At 38.8% G+C, this 20,945-nt stretch overlaps 1 protein-coding gene across 1 annotated transcript; it reads right to left on the bottom strand.

The window, feature by feature from the left end:
* Positions 1–12,473: 12,473 nt before the first annotated feature.
* On the bottom strand, positions 12,474–17,367 carry LOC115689958 (L-tryptophan--pyruvate aminotransferase 1). The gene is made up of 5 exons (XM_030616169.2): positions 17,083–17,367; positions 16,528–16,840; positions 13,858–14,138; positions 13,279–13,583; positions 12,474–12,879 (listed from the first exon to the last, which is right to left on the bottom strand). The coding sequence occupies exons 1-5, from the start codon at positions 17,211–17,213 to the stop codon at positions 12,659–12,661; spliced, it is 1,251 nt and encodes a 416-aa protein (XP_030472029.2). The 5' UTR covers positions 17,214–17,367; the 3' UTR covers positions 12,474–12,658.
* Positions 17,368–20,945: the final 3,578 nt, after the last annotated feature.

Below are 20,945 nucleotides of genomic sequence, written 5' to 3'. Positions count from 1 at the left end.
TCTGAAACCGGAAGTAAGCAATAGTACCTAAGTAGATATTTTCTGTAAAATGTCTTTCAACAATTGATTCAATAAACTTAATGAAGCGAAGTTAGATTCATGCTCATTTGAGTTGCATTGTGCAGGCTCATCCTACTTGATTGAGCTAATTAACGTATCCACAAACTGTGAAGCCTACACTAACTTCCACTAAGCAACATCAAGTTTCAGTATTAGTTTTGTACACCACAGTATTTTTATACCGAGTGTACACAGTTTCTTCCGGTAGCCATTACCAAGGAAAATCTTCCATGAGCTAAGTACACGTGGACGGGACACAAGCATAATAATAAGATATTGTAAGGCTTTTGTTAATGCCACCGAGAGAACTGTCACGAAAATATAGAGAGCGTGAAGTGGAAACATGCACAAGCCGTCGCAATAAACAGCAGTGAATGAACGGACGGAAGCAAATTTAGGCGGTATGGTGCATTCAATGCAGACTACTCTGCAGGGAGAGACAGCACGGATTCCTTTAGAAATCTACGAAGATAAAAATCAAGCAGTGTCTCACTCAAGCCATGCCTCAGTTATACCCAAACTTGCTGTGTTTTGGGCGTTGTCACTCCCCGTGTTGTGGCAGCTAATGTCACACCCGACTCCCACAGGTATAGGAGAAATGACATGCCGTCTTCCTACCTGAGGGACGCTGGTGTGTACCCCTACGAGCAATCGTTACTTAGATAGCTGAACCAACGTGGGGCCAAATGTGCCTCGTGTTCTAGTTTATCAGCTTCAATGGGAAGGGAGTTTGCTAATCCTTCTCGTTGTGTCGGTTTCGAGCCTCGTTGCGAGCATTTCAGGATTAAAAAAGTCCCAAGTGCACCGTACCAATGTGGGGAATTGCGCCTTCAAGATTGACCGGAGAGGCGGATCGGTCGAGGTGCACGGAAGTTTTCTGGGACATCACTTTGACCGCTAAACCAAAAAAGAACAGATCTTCATTTTCGTATCCGCAAGAGACTTGATTAGGAATGACAATTAGATAGGGATTTGGAAAACACTGACCAAATTCTAGTGGGACAAAGCATTATGAGCGACTGATTTCGCCGTGTTTACATGAATTTGGCCCCATTTGACCTTAACAAGGCCGAGCTTGGAAATAGTATAGAAACTTCAAAGATCAGTTGGGCTGGGCATTGCTTTGGTAGCCAATTATCAAAGAAAAGAAAGCCCTTTTTGGCCACTCTGCTCAAACGGAAGACGACCTTTCCTTGTTTACAAGGCCCTCCCTTGGGTGTTATCATAAGGGTGTCGTATTTGTTTAGAAAACGTTTTGGATTTAAAATAGGAAAATTATTCAAAAAGTCATAAATCTATTACACTTTTGTCAATCAACCTTAAACCTTTTATTGTGCCAATTGAGTTATAAACATTTTCACGTTTTGCCAATTGAGTCCATCCGGCCAATTTTCGCCGGAAATCGCTGTCATGGACGTTAGCTGTCCTAGGTGGTACAGCCGACGCTAACGTGACAATTTTAAATAATATTTTAATATTTGTTCCTAAAAAATGGAAACGAGAATCGGACCGGGATGTATTGGAACCTGGAACCGGACCGGTTCCCAGCTCGGTTCTACCCTAGAATCATGATCACCCCTACCCTCTATTGCAGATCAGTTAAGGATATAGTTTCGGCATAAGGAAGTTCGCGTGCTTCTAAGCCTCCAACGCCCTGAGCGTTGTGACATCTCTCTCATCTGAAGTAATTACCGGGAACACTTCGATAAGTACTTGACTAGATTTAGCGTGGTCAGATAGAATAACATTTTCTACTACCACCGCTTAAAACCCACACTGGTGAATTTCTCTAGTTTCTCATTCGGTGTAATTGGAGATGGTGCCATAAAAGAAGGCAAAACCTGTTGATTTATACGTGTACCACCATAGATGATTTCTGCCAAAGGCCTGTAGCGTTTGTTGCCATAACACTAGGCTCCGAGGTATAAACCTCTCCACGAGCAACGGTCGAAATGACCATAGGAACTTTCTAGAAATGTTTTGAAAATCATTGGGTACTTCATTGTTATCAGCCATTATGAATTTATGATAAATCCAATAAACAGTAAAGGATAATCGTCTTAAGATTGTTGTTCCCTTGTGCAATATTGTTTGTTGTAAGCAGAAATTTAGTAACGACCAAGCCAATGTTTATATAATTTTAACAAAAAAAGATGACTGAATTACACACCAAATATAGACTTGCTAGATGCTATAAAATCGGAAAAGAATGAAACATGAGGTGATGTACGGATTACCGAATCTCCTTAAGGCAATTAGTTCCTGCCCACGGTGCTTTGCAGATTTGTGAACTATATCTTCCGAGACACAACACCTACAACCCGTTTGTATTAGCACTATATGAACATAACTCTATCGAACACTTCTTGAAATCAGCACACTTAGAGCACTAACTTACCAGAACTGAAGAGACGCGTCTTCTTAAAGACAAAAAACCCCCTTCATGTGAATTGAAGAGACGTCTATTAAATCTCCTCCACGTGAACTGCAAAGACAACTATTAAATCTTCTGCACGAGAACGAAAGAGACATCTCACTAATGTTGAGTCATTCATAAACTATAATTACTATGATCCTTAAACTAACAGGTATGACATCATTTTCTGCAAAACGATCCTAGCCAGCCTAAATGCCTTGACAATTTCATTAGTCCAATCAAACATTTGAACCAAGGAGCTGACAATGTAATGGTCAACATCAAAACCCAAGTAGTGTATTCCATTTGCAACCTCATTCTCAGTATCAAAGATACACAATTGGGCAAACATGGGTTTACATTCGGACTGCAAAATATATATGTTAGGCCTTATTTAGTTTGGCGGGAGGCACCTTTGTTAAACAAGTTTATAAATAAAATACACTCTGTTTTTGCGAGCATAAAAAAGCTACTACGTAAGCAATGAGGTCCAATTGCGAGCAAGACAGTCTTACTTTCGATAACAGGACATAAAGAATTTCATCTTTGCCTCCTAGCGCTCTCAAGATGCTCTTCAACATTTTTACCCGAGCACACAAAAATACGAGTAAGTGAAAATCCAACAAAATTATTAAAATGGAAAGGTAAGCAGTCGCCAACTCACCGTCACCTTCCCACATTTGGTCGGCCGTGACCGGAAGTTTAGCGACGAGACAGAGAGAGGAGACCGAAGAGCACCCTCTTGGTCATATAGCTTCGAATTTCTGTTGAACGTGATTACTTCTTTGCAAGTAATCCAAAGACTTAGATATGGAGGACTGTTCTTCTGAAATTCGAGTCGTCTAAAATGCAAGCTTTTTTCACGGCAGATAAAGAAGAAGAAGGAAGGCTTCCTTTTTCCAAATAACTGCAAACCGGGCGTGCGCGTGGCTTTTTCCTTATATTATTGTGGGTATATGTGCGCCTGCGTGTGTTTAATTGAAAAAAATTGTCTTGCCACTTTCCATCTTTTCACTCATATATAATCATTATATGCATTATAGATGATTTTATGTATACCAGCATGCTTATTTTTACATTAAAGTTTATTCTTATTAATCCTGACCGCTAATAATGGCAATCTCAAGAAAGGAAAAGAAAATGTGAAGTACTAATCGTAAAAGGGAGCAGATAAAGTGAAAAATAGAGAGTTTTGCTTTCTAAATTGTTTAAGGTAAGCATTTTTTCTATGAATTCTATTCCCTGCAACAACTTGCCAGATCTCTATAATGAATTTATGTAGCTCATTTGTCATTGTTTAGAATAGTGATCTTCAAACTACAGATGTTGGATTTGGACGAAAGAGCTGGTAGGCATTTACTATATTTGACAATCCCGTGAAGCCGTCGAAAAAACGTGGCATTATGATTACCAATGAGGTCGCATCACTTGCAATTGCCACCTCAACAACAAGAGGAAGGAAACAAAAATGAACATCACTACTTACAAACAAAAGGGTGTGAAATAGAAAATCGATAGATTTGTTATTTGAATTGCTCAAGATAGCTTCTTCGTGTTTTTATATCCCATGCAATAACCTCCTGGACCTCCAAAGCTAATGAGGTAGTCACTTCGATATATTGTACTATGGCAAATCATCAAACTATAAACATTGGATCTATCCACCCACGCCATCATCTTATCTGAAGGAGGTAGGGATTTGCCATATGATCGAATCCAATGGAGTTGTCCAAAGATTGTGGCATGCCTGAGATTACCATTAGGCCTGTGACCACTTCCCATCGGCAGACACATTCCATCGCTTGCAGCTACGCCAATCCCTTCCTAAGCTGTGTGTAGTGAGCCATTGCACAAATACAAGAACAGTTCATTTGGTCAGTTGCCTACTTTAATGGTTCGAGAGGTCACAATCAATCACCAATTCCTAGTATTTCGATCCTGATTAGAAATGAATAATGTAAAAAATGCAGATGTTATAAACACTAGTTTATTTCAAAAAACGTTGGGATATCGCACCATGCTTGGTATTAGGGACAATGATAGGTATATGACATGAATGCAATGATTGATTATATGCTTATATGATAACTTTTCAGTAGGGTAGAAAGATGGCGAAATTTTTTAATTGCGAGCAAGACAGTCTTAGTTTCGATAACAGGATATAAAGAATTTCATCTTTGCCTCCTAGCGCTCTCAAGATGCTCTTCAACATTTTTACCCGAGCACACAAAAATACGAGTAAGTGAAAATCCAACAAAATTATTAAAATGGAAAGGTAAGCAGTCGCCAACTCACCGTCACCTTCCCACATTTGGTCGGCTGCGACCGGAAGTTTAGCGACGAGACAGAGAGAGGAGACTGAAGAGCACCCTCTTGGTCATATAGCTTCGAATTTCTGTTGAACGTGATTACTTCTTTGCAAGTATTCCAAAGACTTAGATATGGAGGACTGTTCTTCTAAAATTCGAGTCGTCTCAAATGCAAGCTTTTTTCATGGCAGATAAAGAAGAAGAAGGAAGGCTTCCTTTTTCCAAATAACTGCAAACCGGGCGTGCGCGTGGCTTTTTCCTTATATTATTGTGGGTATATGTGCGCCTGCGTGTGTTTAATTGAAAAAAATTGTCTTGCCACTTTCCATCTTTTCACTCATATATAATGATTATATGCATTATAGATGATTTTATGTATACCAGCATGCTTCTTTTTACATTAAAGTTTATTCTTATTAATCCTGACCCTTAATAATGGCAATCTCACTCTCAATCTCAAGAAAGGAAAAGAAAATGTGAAGCACTAATCGTAAAAGGGAGCAGATAAAGTGAAAAATAGAGAGTTTTGCTTTCTAAATTGTTTGAGGTAAGCATTTTTTCTATGAATTCTATTCCCTGCAACAACTTGCCAGATCTCTATAATGAATTTATGTAGCTCATTTGTCATTGTTTAGAATAGTGGTCTTCAAACTACAGATGTTGGATTTGGACGAAAGAGCTGGTAGGCATTTACTATATTTGACAATCCCGTGAAGCCATCGAAAAAACGTGGCATTATGGTTACCAATGAGGTCGCATCACTTGCAATTGCCACCTCAACAACAAGAGGAAGGAAACAAAAATGAACATCACTAATTTCAAACAAAAGGGTGTGAAATAGAAAATCGATAGATTTGTTATTTGAATTGCTCAAGATAGCTTCTTCATGTTTTTTTATCCCATGCAATAACCTCCTGGACCTCCCAAGCTAATGAGGTAGTCACTTCGATATATTGTACTATGGCGAATCATCAAACTATAAACATTGAATCTATCCACCCACGCCATCGTCTTATCTGAAGAAGGTAGGGATTTGCCATCCGATCGAATCCAATGGAGTTGTCCAAAGATTGTGGCATGCCTGAGATTACCATTAGGCCTGTGACCACTTCCCATCGGCAGACAAATTCCATCGCTTCTAGCTACGCCAATCCCTCCCCAAGCTATGTGTAGTGAGCCATTGCACAAATACAAGAACAGTTCATTTGGCCAGTTGCCTACTTTAATGGCTCGAGAGGTCACAATCAATCACCAATTCCCAGTATTTCGATCCTGATTAGAAATGAATATTGATAATAAGTGCTAATAATGTAAAAAATGTAGATGTTGTAAACACTAGTTTATTTCAAAAAACGTTGTGATATTGCACCATGCTTGGTATTAGGGACAATGATAGGTATATGACATGAATGCAATGATTGATTATATGCTTATATGATAACTTTCAGCAGGGTAGAAAGATGGCGAAAATTTTTAACTTTAAGAACAAAACTATTAGCCTCTAATATGTTTTACCAAAACCATTATCTTAAGCACCTTGACATGATCAAACATACCTGTTCAATGTGGATTACAAGCACAGATTGAAGTCGACCATAAGTAGAAGTAGGATGTATTGGATAACCGGGGTTACTTCCCTATGCACTTGGACGAAACCCGAACATAGTACATTGTAGCACCCGTTGTGGTAGTCATCACCTTACGAGGATAATGCTGTAGTCAGTAAGATTCAAATCATCTCCAAATTCTAGTTTGGAATTCCGTAAATCGGTGAAAAAGTGGTTCGATTAAGACCTAACAATTATCTTCATAGCTCACCTGTCCAATATGTGAATAACCGAGAAAGATTATCACCATATAACTGTGGAGAAACCTAGGAAAATAAGAGATTTTTCTCTCGGATCATTATTCCATATGTTGAACTTCTTGTATAAAAATATACTATGATGTTGACTTACTTTAAAAATCACTTGCCAACCAACCGGCTAGAATCATGCTAATATGCTTTGGGGGACCAGTTTCAATCCACACATTATGTGTACTGAATTGGTCAGGAGCAACAATTAGATTGTAGACTGTTGTACCTCCACCTCCTCCGTATTTGATATTTTCAATCATGTTGTCTGTTAGAGAAATCACCTGCAAATGATAACTTATAATTTAGACTTCTATAAAGTGAAATAAAACTTAGGGTCCATTTGTTTGACGGAAAACTATTTATGGAAAAATGTTTTAAAACTTTCTAGTGTTTGGATGATGGAAAACTAATCGATGTGCAGAAAACGTTTTCCATAGACCGATAACAAGAAGTTTAGATTTGGGAAAAACAATTTTCCCTTATGCAAAGAAGGAAATTATTTTCCCAAAACCACCAAACAAACAAAAACTAACTATTTTTCATGAAAATGATTTCCATAAAAAATATTTTCCTTTATAATGAAGATTTTTGTTTATAGTGAAGTTTTCAGTAAAACAAATGCACCATAAATAATCTCTTAATCACCTATGCCTACCGGTCTTACTTTTAAATATGCATTAATTTTCTTTTTATACACAAATCATGGAAAGAACAAATTTTGAGATTGTCATAACTGAACATTGGACATTTGGTCACATGAAATTCATATATACATAACCTTAGTAATAAATTCAAGAAAACAAAACCACTGATGATATTGCATGTGTGTAGATATGCATGTGAGCATGAGAGAGAGGGATAGTACATGTTGATTTGAAGAAAGAGCATTTTGCCTCATAGCTGCGACCGACGGTATCTTGGGCACAGATCTTGCCCTAATCAAATCTTCTTTTGTTACTCGACGAATGAGTACTGTTCTGATAGGGCAAGGTTCTCTCAACCTAAATCTTACCAATTTTGCATCTGGAGAAGTTTTGCGCAAGCGAGTAACATGTAGATTTTGCTCCATCTACAGGAAGAAAAAGCTGCTTATAGACGTATCAAGTAGATCATTTCACCTAAATGATACGATAGCGGTCCGCATATTTATCAGTTGATTTAGGAGAAAATGATGAATTTTTTACCTGAACATTATGATTCTTCAGTAGAGGATGATCGAGTGCCGGTTGTTTGTTTACATCAATACAATCAATTGTATCTCCTTCTTTAGTCTTGATTCCCAAGGTCAGTCGTTCGTGGAGCAGCAATTGTATTTCAAAGATTAACGGGGGTAAATTGCAATATCTCCATGAAATCTAAACGAGACTATTGCAGAAAAAAGGTTCGAACGAAAACTACCGTAATGGCCTTGATGGATGGCTTGTTCATAGTTCTAACCTGTCTTTCCAATTCTAAATCATCCTCTTTGGAAATATTTGCCATCTCACATGGAGAAAGATTGAAAAATAGAAGCAGCAACATCACAAGTTCCATATTTGGTTTCATGGTGATGGAAAGAAGCGTAAAGTAAGGCCCTCTAGCAGTTAGCTATGCTTGCTTAATATATTGCGAGAATTTCATTCTTTGTCCATAATATATACCACCCAGCAATCTCATGCCCTCATAAGTACACATAGCAGAAAAAGAAAATATGGAACTGACCAGCAGGATACTAATCCCATAATTACTAGGGTTACTACCATGAAAAATCCTAAATTAGTACCCATATGATAAATTTACTCAAAACTAATTTTTTGATCACCAAAAACCCCAAAGTGGTACACTTGTGACAAATTTACTTTCCATTAGTTTCCATTAAATTATTTAGTCAAATTACTGAGTTGAATGGCGCGTAGCAGTTGACAAGTGTACCAGTTTAGGGTTATGACCCTCTATTTATCATAGATTTACCAATTTATGATTTTTCGTGGTATTAATCTAATTTAACAGAGGGAAATTTGTCACAAGTATACCATTTTATGATTTTTTGTGGTAAAAAAATCAGTTTAAGGTAAATTTGTCACAGGTGTACCAGTTTGTAGTTTTTAGTGATTAAAAAATTAATTTGGGATAAATTTATCATAACTGTATTAATTTGAGGTTTTTTATGGTATTAATCTTAATTACTAATTACTTTCCGTTGCAATGATGACAAATTCACAAGCCGAGTATAGTAAAAAAATAAAATAAAAAGGAAAACAGAAAATAGTATCTCAGCCCTACACCTACGAATCAGCAGGTAACACAATAATGAGATTAGACCCTTTTGCACCAATTTTTCGTGTTTCCATATTTTCTCTCCGAATTTATGGATTTCCCATTTTATTTTTTCTTATTACGGTCAATTTCAGCCCTAAAAAAGGAGGTTGCATATTGGGAATTGGCAGAAAAAGAAAAAAAAAAGGCTTTCCCATACAGGGCGTGGGAGAGAGAAAGGGGGCCACGAGAGGGAAAAATTCAAAATTGGGTCTCCAGAAGAAATTTTGTTTTTCTTTTTTTAATTTGCGCATTTAATAATTTTGCTATTTCACCATCGCCTGCACACATGTGCAAGTTTATTTTTCTAGCTCTGTTTGTTGATTACATTTTGCTTGCTACTAATGATGTTGGTTTGTTACATGTAACCAAGAAAATTTTCACTAAGAATTTTGAAATGAAAGATATGGGCGAGACAACATATGTGATAGGAATAGAAATATTCCGTGATAGATCACAAGGATTGTTAGGGTTGTCTTAGATAGACTACATTATTTGTTAGACGAGGGCCGACGAGGCTTCGACCAGGCCAAGCGAGGGTTGTCGGCCCTCACTTGGAGCCAGCGAGGCCTTGCCCAAGGCGGGCATTGGTCGCCTTCCCTAGGTGAGGGCCGGCGTTGCCTAGATCTGCCCTCACTCGGGCCTGGCTAGGGTCACATGCCCTTGCTGGGGACTGGTGACCTCTGCTGGCGCCTTTGGCGATGGATGTTGGCAGCGGAACACACCACCGACGACCTTGCCATTCTTTTCTTTATTTTTAATTTTTTTAAATAAAATTTTAGCTTTTCTTTTTTAGTTTTTTAATCTGATTTAGATAAGATTTGAATAAAAAAATGCCATGTAGGAAAGAGAGATTAATTTAAAAATGCAATGTTAGTATTTTTCGTTAGTCAAACCGATAGCATTAACGAAAGAACTTGATTGCATCAATTTAACAAATTTTAGAACTTGATTGCACTTTTTGAAAATTTTAGAAATTAATTACACTTCTGCGACGAGTTTTAAGGATCCTAGTGCACTTATCTCTTTCTAATATTCCGAGTATTGACTCGCTTACCTATATTATTATTCGAGTTGAAACAAGCATCTTTGTGTCAGAACCCATTAGTACTTGGACTCAAAATTAGACTCACATCTTACTACCAAACATAAGAACTAACATGTTATGAACAAACACACAACTTTTTTACAACGTCTCATAAAATCTACACTTGGAAATATCATAATTTAAGCTTTGATACCAATAAATGTCACACCCCAAACCCTACATGTATCGGGGAAATGACACCATCGTCCTCTTACTCGAAAGGTGCAGCCTCAAACGTAACCATCAATAACTTGTTATCATAATATATATCTCTGTCTATATATCTGATAGAAGAGTAATATGGATCAGCATTCTAAAATCCATCAACAACATATTTTTCCAAAGAAAGAAAACAAACCTCAATAAATACCATTTCAGACATATTTAACTATCTAAACTCATATTCACAATCTAACTACGATAAGTTCCCTGATGATATCACTCTTGTTTTACTTGTGGCTAGCTAAAGAATTTGAAAAAGATTGAAATGAATGGGGTAAGCAATTATAGTTTAGTGAGTAGTGCATATCTCTTTTAAGTACATCGAGCACCCACTATGCATATTTACAAAGCAATACAAGAAACTCATTATTCTCAAATCTAGCATATAATATACGTACCAGATCAAATATGAGTCATTTCTTTTCTACAGAGCTTTATACTTATAAAAAATACTCATTTAAATTAACGACACTGAATCCCATATCAATGGTCCATTCCATTGATCAATCTCATGCTTAATATCCAACCATGATCACGACATAACTCCTTGTGACAAGGCAACCAAGATTTCCCCCATTGGCAAGTCTCCACCTATTATCAGCCAATGGCTCGGCTTAGAAGGATATCCGAAAATCAGTATGCATAGCTAGAACCCCTAACTGAGTTCACAACGATAATAAGCATCAAACCATCATCCTCTAATAATCCACAAACCAAATCCAAATCCAGGATCCATTTCATAAATTAAAATACATTTCACAATCCATTTGAGAGTTCACTTCGTGAACTAGGTTTACAAATATATACAACCTTTGACAACATCTTTCCTAAAACATTTCTCAAACTAATCATAATTACCAAAACGTAGTAAATGCCCAATCCAAATTTTATGCAAGAAATTTGCTCTTAATAACTCATTATCTCTATCACTTTTAAGATATGACTATACAGTTCCAAAGAAGAGATAAAACCACTTATCCGAGAAAGCTGAAAACCATACTACGAAGTTATTTGAACTGGTGAACTCATAATCCTATTAATTTAGTGGAAAACGATATCAAAATCAAGTAAAATGCTACTTTAACTACGAATCGACTAAATTAAGCTTATCCGATGATAAAACGACTCATATGCACTAACAAAACACTCGCCCAAAGCTAATATTCGTTGACGTTCGCTCATTCGCTACGTACAGCTTGCACACGAAGCTTTAAATATTCATCTCAATTAAACAGTAATTCGCAAACGATTTTTTGTCAAACCTCATGGATCCACAACACCCTAAACTATCATTCCATATAATTCCATAGCTAAATAACTCATAAATTGGACTTTGCAGTTCAAAATTCACACAACTCTGAACTTATGCCCTAACTGCGAAAATTACTCCGATTAGATGAATCAAGGGCTTGAATCCTTACCGGTCATTGTGAAATGTGGAGTTAATCCGACTTATCGAGACGTTCGAGGCGTGTACGCATGAATATTTTCCTCTCTTTTTCTTCGTTTTCTCTTTCTCTGTTCTAAGTAAGAACGCCTTCCTCTCTGTCTTTCCTTCATTCTCGATCGTGTCTTCTTTCTCTTTTAAGTTCAATTGGTTTCTTTCTTTCTTTGTTTTTTTTTAAACCTTCTGTCCATATTTATAAGGCAACCTCTTAGGCGGTGGACTCAGTAACTTGACTTGTCAAAACCAAGAACCAAACACTCAAATATACTGAGAAACTGCTCATAGAAACCCTAACGCGGCCCCTCCAGACATCCCATCCAAGTAGACTAGACATTAGACCTTGAGGCAGGTCGGTTCGGGCATAGCTGGAGACTCATGAAGAAATTGATTTGGAAAGACTTTAATAGAATTCTTGCAAGGAAAGAAAGAAAATTGTTATCTAGAGAAGATATACAATAGTAGATAAGTCATGAAGTAAGACTCATTAAGCCTTTAATAGTCTGGATTTAAGTTGATTAGAAGTGCTAACCTGCTTCAAAATTGTGGCCGCATTGACCGCAAAAAACTAAGACGAAATTCGACAAACCGCAATTCAAAATCTGAACATCCCAAACATATGCAAGCTCATGTGTCATGAAAAGCTGCACAATTTTTGTTTATGGACTAACGAGTGTTGCAAATGATCAAATCCATATTTGCAGAGTATATGTTCGCCTTGATTCTTGAAAGATGATATCCGCAAGTTTAATTGGAAGTGATCGACTTAAATAAGACTTAAATAAGCAAATTGAAATTTTATATAGGCGGCTTACATAGATATAAAGGTATGGTATTAGTCTAAACCACCAGATGGATGATAGAAGAGAGGCCATTCAAAACCATCACCTCGGGGTTACATGCTCAGAAACTAAAGTTTTTATCACCTGTTCTCATTATTTATTTGATTACAGTGCCCGCAATTGATCTAATTTATATGCGATATCCCGTTCCTGTTGCTGATTCCAATCTTGAGGGTGGATAGCCTCTCCAAGAAGAGGTTGAATACTTCTTCCCTGCTCAGCATGCTAACCCTGACATACATCGGATCTGCCCCGAAGCGATTCCCGCTCCTTGTCAATATCTTGTGTCCTCTCAGCAAGCTCTCGCAGTCCTTCACTTTGTCATTGCATTTCAGCCATGCAAATGCTGTTAAGAATATCAGAAAATGAGATAGCCTCATGAGGACCTTCGCTTCCCTTACACTTTTCTTTCTGCCATCAAATAGCAGAGTTGTCTAACGGAATAAATCCTTACCTGACTTGTGAGATTTCTTGTTCTGATTAAGACAGAGTAAGTATGCATACATAAGATTTGTGCCTCTATTTCTCGATGTCGTCAAACTGAGAAAACATTATATCAGGGAGAACAATAGTTCTCTTATTGTTGCTTCACAATGCAGTACAGAAAAGAATTCCGAGACTTGATCTGACAATGTTAGTATTGTTTTCAACTTCTGGAATAACTACCACAATGATTAACATGCAACTTACTATTAAAACTCTGACTATTTGCAAATGGGTATGGAGGGTGGATGTTAGTGAATACCTGGATGAGTCTCGCAAAACTCGGTTGAGAAGAGGCAGTAATTTTTGGGGGATTTGGTGAAGCTGAAGATCTCACTGCGCTTGACGACTTCATGCAGCTTGTCCCACCTCTCAGTCATGAGGCGCTTCGCATGATCGAAGAAGCTCTCTGATTTAGTGTTGGCACCTAATGCTTGGCAGTCGTCGCAGATTGTCCCTAAAATCTTGGCAGCTCGAAGTTGGGATTCCTTGGACACGCCGATCGTGGTCACTTCCATGAACTTGGTCATCTTCACAGCCACTTCTTTGTCCTTGACAATAGCCCAACTTTTGAAGGAGCAAAATGATACAACCGATCACAAAAGAGAAAGATACAACCAGTGAAAGATCAATCCAGGTTTCCATAGACGTGACAAAAGCCGTTTGAATCTTTATTTCTTGAAAGACTATCACGGTAGGCCTACTAATTATGACTGCGCTCACAACTTAGAAGAAAAGTTGAATTTTCTCAAAACTCTCGTTTAACACCACTTGGAGATTCATAATTCTTAGTACAAGGTCCAATTCATCATGCTAGTGTTGCAGGGGAGGCTAGGCTTACCCAATTCGAGAACCGGCATGACCGCTGCACTTTGAGAAGGTGAACAGCATGATGTCATAGTCAGCTTGATGAGTAATCGGAGTGTAGTGCGGCCAATAATAGGCCAGGTCGTGCACGAACTTCCCGTTTGGGCGGTTCACCGTGGCCTCACGGATTGAGCCATCGGGGTTGTTCGGCGAGGTGATGATCTCGATGAATGGCCCGTCCTTGTTGAAGCTGTGCGCATCGCCCTCCCATTTGTAGAGATTGGATTGAAGGAGCTCTGTGACTTCTTGATAACACTGCAACAAAGAAAAAGATTTAGAAGCTCAAAGCCAATTATCCCCATATCTGTATTGAAGTTGTTGATCATTTTCATACATTTTCGGTATGATGGTGCACTGTCGCGATTACTTGTACCATATTTCATGCTACTATAGCTGTTAGATCATGTGAGGGGTTAAGATGACATAAATCCAAACCGAGTGCCCCAATAAAGAGTGCACACTCCTACCTTCTGAGCCAACCCTTGTCTTAGCTAATAATGAAATGTAAATAGAGTTCACGTTCGAATTCCGTAGATCAAGGATTAATGTTAAGCACCAGAACATGCATGCACCTGAATACTGACGGAGGACAAGATTATATTAAAGTTTGAGCAATGAGAAAGTGCCTGATATTAATTCCAACAAAGTGAAGAATTCTCTTTTCCCTCTAAATCTGAGACTCTGATAGGGCTCTCCTCTCCATTTCCAATACAGAAGCCATCATTATAAGACTGAGAGTTCTTCGATTTAGGCCTGATCTTGACTTGATAGTCTATCCTATCGGGTCTTGAAATGTCGACAAAGGAGAAAGAAAATCCTTCTGCTCTTAAAATACTCGTCTTTTCTTCTTGATTGACTAAAAAAGCGACTACACACTACAGTTCAGATGCAGCACCAATAAACCAACCAAGCGTCTCTATCTTTTCAGACTTCATGGGTTACCATGGGGACCAAACTCCACGTGACCATGTTACTGCACCACTATGAATGAGCTTGCCTAGGTTATGGCGTATGCATGCATGTTTGTTCGTCTTAAACATTTTGGTTGCTGGTTTTGAGGAAAACATGTCTGTCCACTTTGTCTGGCATGTCTGGCATGTTTCATTTCTTGCCCCCTTGTCCAGGCAATCAAAATTTGAGATCCGGGTATTCGTTATCTCAGTCAAAGTCAAATCGCTATTAAAAAACAAATAGAACTATATAATTCAGAGAGACCACATATCCTACTCTAACTAAGTTTCTTCTCTTCCAATGACTCTTGTACCAATGCAAACATATCACATCACACCACGGGATTAAAGGCAGAATTGCTCACCGATGTTCATGTTCACAATCACTTACTTCTCTGTAGGTGGGTCATGGTCAAGGTTGGTCACTAACCTAGTCTTCATTGGACTGATGCTAATACTATCAAAACAAACATCAAATAAAGGAAAAGGAAGATCAGACCGTCAAACCAATTCTCGCAAAAGGAGAAAGCCACTCGACCTGTCAATGTCAGTTCGATACACATTTCATCCAACTACAGCCGCAGCACAGGCACACCATCGATGGTCCTTTTTCAATTACGGCAATCATGGGCCTCTCAAAAAGATCGATTTCATTTGTATTTTACTTCACAACTAAGCCGTGTCCCTACCACTACATTCGATACTCCCCCTTTCTCCTTACTTTCCAATTGTTAACTGAGATTTGCGATTTCTCTTTTCTGCTGCGAATACACCCTATAAAGGGATTGGCCGACCCCAAAAAAAGAAAAGGGAAAGAGGAGGAGGAGGAAAGCAACGGCATTTGGGCGACGAGACCGCACTTAAATTAAGCGTGGCGTAGTGGCTGAAGCTGACAAGTGTCGTGGCCGAAGCTGACAAGTGTCGTGGCGAATCCTCCGGCGACACTGAGACCGGCCCACGAGCCGACTGAGCCATGCAACCGACACGCTGTGCTCCACCACTCGCAGTCGCTCGCTGACATAGCCCATGTTCAGTTGACTTATAAACCCCCACCAAAAAACAAAAGAAGAACAAAAAGAAATTTTTTTTTGAAAAGGGTAATAAGAAAATTGAGGAAAAAAAAGTGGGTCGTCATCTTTCCATCGATTTGCAAAACGTGGCCTCCGAATTTGCGGAGAAGAAGGCAAGACGGCAAGGGGTTTGTTATTTGCATTAATGAAGGAAGTTTAATTGGAAGAAGTTAAAATGCAAAAAAAGAACAAAAAAAAAGTGAAGGACAAAGAGGAGGAAAAAATTAAAGAAAAGAAAGAAAGAAGAAAATCATGTTTTTTTTTTTGGTCAGAAAGAAGAAAATCATGTTGAACGTCTATTTAGTGATGTGCTAATTGGAAATAAATCAAAAGAGGGACGGCGGCGGCGGCGGCAGCGAAGAAGACTAATTACGATTCGACACATTCACGTTGAAAATGATCGAAAAATCAAACTTACGTGGCAAGGTTAAATCTTGATCTTTTGATGTCACAGCTGCGGTTCAACGGCGCCCGAATGATTTACTATACATGGCAAATGCGACGAGACGGGCAATTATTGGCGGGGAAGACGAGGGGAAGCCGGAGAGCGGAGGCCGCGACGCGACGCGATGCATACGTGTCGGGATAGCAATGATGGGTTCGGTCGAGGAGCAGGGGGCTTACCGAGTAGAAGGGCGCGGCGCACACCACGCTGGTGGGCTGGGGCAGGCCAGGCGGGCAGAGGGCGTAGAGGGCCGCCTGGAAGAGCTGCGTTGAGCCGGTGCCGACCACGATGTGGCGGCCGTCCTCGGCCTCGGCCGCGGCGTTCCCGACGACGCGGTGGATCCTCCGGATGGACTTCTCGAGCTCCGGCACCAGAAACCAGCACGTGCTCCGAATGTTGCTGATGTAGCTCATCAGGTCGCTCCCTGAGATCACCAGGGAGCACCTGTCTCCCATGCTTCTCCAGTATGCCTCGTACATTGTCGGATCGCCCCTGTCACAAAAAAAAAGAACAGATTAAAACCAAAAAAACTTTAATTTCCGGAATGGATCATAGCCCCCCTGAATCTAAATAGATTTTCTTTCTCCATTCTTGTCAGCCTAGGTTTGACTCGGCGCGGTCTAGCATCAAGGCGACACACACACACACTCAATGCGGACAAAAGGGAAGGATCGGATCGGAATCCTAGGACGACGACGACCGGGGACCGACGACTGAGATCGAAAAGGACATACACGTCGAGGTTGATGACGGAGTCCGGCGACGCGGCGGTCGGCCAGGTCCCGTTGGAGACGGCGGGGCGTCTGCTCGCCAGGGCCGGGTTCTCCGTTCCGCACATTTCCGTTCTCTCGCTCTCCGTCACCATCTCTCTGTCTCTGTCTCTCTGTGTCTCCTCTGAAATTGAAATGAAAGAGATGGGTTGTTGGGGACTCTCGGCGACGGTTCTCGCCGTCTGTATGCGGGGGGGTATATATAGCGACAGGGAGGAGGAGAACGAGGAGGAGGAAGGGGGAGGAAAAAAAGGTAGGCTGCTGAATGCGTTATCTTTTGTTCAAATAAGGTAAAATTTCGAGCTTAGTTTAGCAAGTTCACTACTTACTTTCCGAAAAATTTGGATTCTATCTTTTGTTCAAATAAGGTAAAATTTCGAGCTTAGTTTAGCAAGTTCACTACTTACTTTCCGAAAAATTTGGATTCACCCCCCCCTTGTTGAATCGAAGAACTAGGAAGCTTAGTGATGGTATCTTCTAGGGCATTTGGAAAAATGGATTTTTTACCTCTTTTGAAGGATTGACATCCCATTTTCTCTCTCTTTCTCTTTCTTTTTCTTTTATGTGGGTGTATCCAAAACCATTAATAAGTGAGTTGTTAGGGGGTTCGAATGGGAAATTCCCACTCATTGCTTGGCTTTTTTCAATAAATATTGGTTGGACACGGCAAAAAAAATTTCTCGCCGGGTTGGGTTTTAAAATATGTGTTGGTTTTTAAATTTTACCAGTGATCGTTTTCAAAAAGCACTAAGGCTCTTTCCATCCCTCGAATAACTTTGAACAATGCCTTGGAATTTGAATGGTTCGTAATAGCTCTAGTCAGGATCTCGTTAATGGTAGAATTCAAGAAAGAGGGGAAATATATCTTTAATGTAGATGGATGAATTTAATGATTAGCCATCTAAGAATTGAGTATCTAAATAGATTTAGTGATTGCGATACTAATTTGAAAGTTTATTTATTTACAATGTCTTTTTAAGGTTCGATCTCTAATGACTCCTCGTAATCTACGGTTCTTTAGCTCATATATTTTTTAGGGGAATTCTTTGGTTAAAGTTGTGAACTCTCTATGAGTATAATTATATAAAAGAAATGTTAATTAACAAAGATTACCAACAAGATTCAAATTCCTTATAATAAAAAATCCTTTACCAAAATTAGCTCGAGCACATTAGTAAGTAGAAAAGAAAAAATTAAATTCGTATAAAATGAATGGAAAATGACATAAGGTGGTGGAATAAAACATCATTATTTTGATTAACACGGACAATTTTGCATATTCATGACAATATGTGCGGCCGTTACGTTTTCAATAAATAGCAACTTTCACCATTTCCATCTGTAATTTGATTAATTAGTTTCCTTGGGGTTATTTTAGTTCACTCAATAAGATAAGGAGTGTTATAGCCATTTAGAGTGTGAAAAAATGTGAACTAAGACAAAAAAGGAGGGATACTTCAGTGGACAAGATAATATTCCAATTTTATCTTTCAAATTAAAAGAATTGATTTGATTTCGATGTAGACATGGCCACGGTTCGGAACTGGCCGATTCCGGTTCGTGGCCATGTATGAACTGGAACTGGCGGTTTCGGGCCGGTTCCGGCCCGATTCGGAACCGGCCGGTAAAAATTAAAAAAATAAATTATGAAATAAAAAAATAATGAATTATCAAATTATGAAAATAATGAATTATTCAATATAAAATGTAATCAAAATATACATTGTAATCAAATTTGGAGAAAAAAAAGAGTTTCTCCACTTATCTGCAGTTTTTGTTTTTTTTGGAACCTGAACCGGGTCCGTAGGCCACGGGCCGGTTCCGATTCCAATTCCGAACCGCGGATCTAGTTAACGGGCCGGTCCCAAATTTGACCCGGGCCGATTTTAGGTCGAAATTGACCCGTGATCATGTCTATTTCGATGTCACGTTGAGAATAATTTAGAATTTTTGACACTTTTGTCTTTGAAAAGAAAATGTTGTTCTTTAAATGAGGTCCTCGATACGCGGAAGAAAAAAAATCCACTCGAAGTACGAGGTGGATATGCTCCTCATTGCCTGGTTGCCACTTCAAAAGAGTCAAAACCACAGTGTCGACCTGAGTATCAAATATCCTGTCTGGCGCAGGAAAGGATATGAATGTCAATTAAAGCAGAGATCTCGGTCGAAATCGACATGCATTGAATATGGGGAAAAAGCTAGGAAGCTTCTCTGTTTTTCCATGGCTTTTCAACTTTATTAGCTGTTCTGTGCTCGAGTGGCTAATCATAAAATCGTTCATCTCCAGCGATAATAGTTTGCTTTCCATCTTCTTTTTGCCTTCTTTAGTTTGTCCTCTCCTCATGGTTCTGTGAAGTCGTCGTTTTTGAATTCGTTTTTTCTTTTTGGATATTTCCACTTGCACGTCGGTTTGATCCGTTCAGTGCTGGATGCAATATTATTTGCTGCATTTGTCATGGAGCACTTTATAGTTGAGTGGAACTCGACTTAGAGACGCTGCATTAGTCATTAGTCTCCAAAGATTCGGTTTAAATAACTTAACATGTTCGATTGTCGAGCTCTTAAATAGAACATTTCATGGCGGTTGTAATACTTTTTGGTAATGCTCAGAGGACATTGCTAATGCTGTTCGTCCCTTCCTTTTGCTTATCGAGAAGAAAAATAAAAGCTCTCGAATTGTCTCGATAAACACTCATTCATCAAGAAGACGGTTCGGCCAAAAAACTGTAAGGAAAACCTCTGTGGTCGAGTTTTTAGATGCTAATGTGGTCAAGCTTGGCGTTCCCACTTACAAATCGGACTCTAGTTTGAGTCGAGCTACATTTGATTAGACTTGTTACTATCCCAAATCTGAGCTCGTCTAGTCCTTACTGACCTATTAGATGATTAAATGTTACTATAAGAAATTAGTTCTACAGATCATCATATCAGATGATTAAATGTTCTATATATTTATATGTTAGGAACGACTTTTATTTAATACTGGGCATGCCAAATTTTGAAATGCATATAGACAACTATCTCTACATTCAAAAGCATATAGTCACATACAACTCACTTTGCTACAATTCTTCGGATTTTTTGTTGCATCAAGGGTACCTTATTTCATGACCTTCACTTTTCTTCTATTTCTACCTTAGAGTTGAGCACTTAATTTGATGTTGACAGGGCAAGCGATCCTTTAGCAGTTGTTCCACAATAGGCTACTACTTCTTTCTAGATAACTTACTTATTTGATGGTGTAGCAAGTAATAGATCGTCGTAGTTTGATCTAGTACACAAGCATAATATCATGCTCTTGTTGATTCGAATGGTTGCGATGATTACTAGAATATGAATACAGTGGGATAGTTGTTTATGTTGGAGAAAAATCCCTATGAATTTTGACGATTTCAAAATTATCCTTGATATAATATCTACTATGATAAGTGCAAATGTTTGTGATGATATCTAAAGGACGGTAATGATACCCATGATTGTTATAGAGCTCTGCGTAAACCAACTAGGATGATGAAGATCTTGACAAGATATGAGCAAATCAAATATGATGTCGTGATCATAAGAAATTGAATGAACCATGGTCAATCTTTTATCATCGTGAAGCAATTGGTAGCTGATTTGCTTCGTAATTTCATTGGAAATCATATCGCAAGTCATTTTCATACAACTTGTCCATAAACAACACCAAGTGACTAGTGATAATCTGCACATGTTGATTACGAGTCAATGTTGTGCAAATATCAAGTCATTGGTGGTGTTGTTGTTGTAACGTTCGTCTAAAGATTCTCGTCAGAGACTATATATATAGTTGTTGGCAGCTGGAAAAG

This window comes from Syzygium oleosum, unplaced genomic scaffold, assembly GCF_021117445.2.
Source record: "Syzygium oleosum isolate NSW1041296 unplaced genomic scaffold, Sole_v2.1 Sole_v2.01, whole genome shotgun sequence".
Lineage (NCBI taxonomy): Eukaryota > Viridiplantae > Streptophyta > Magnoliopsida > Myrtales > Myrtaceae > Syzygium > Syzygium oleosum.
This window is presented reverse-complemented; position numbering and strand designations above follow the sequence as displayed.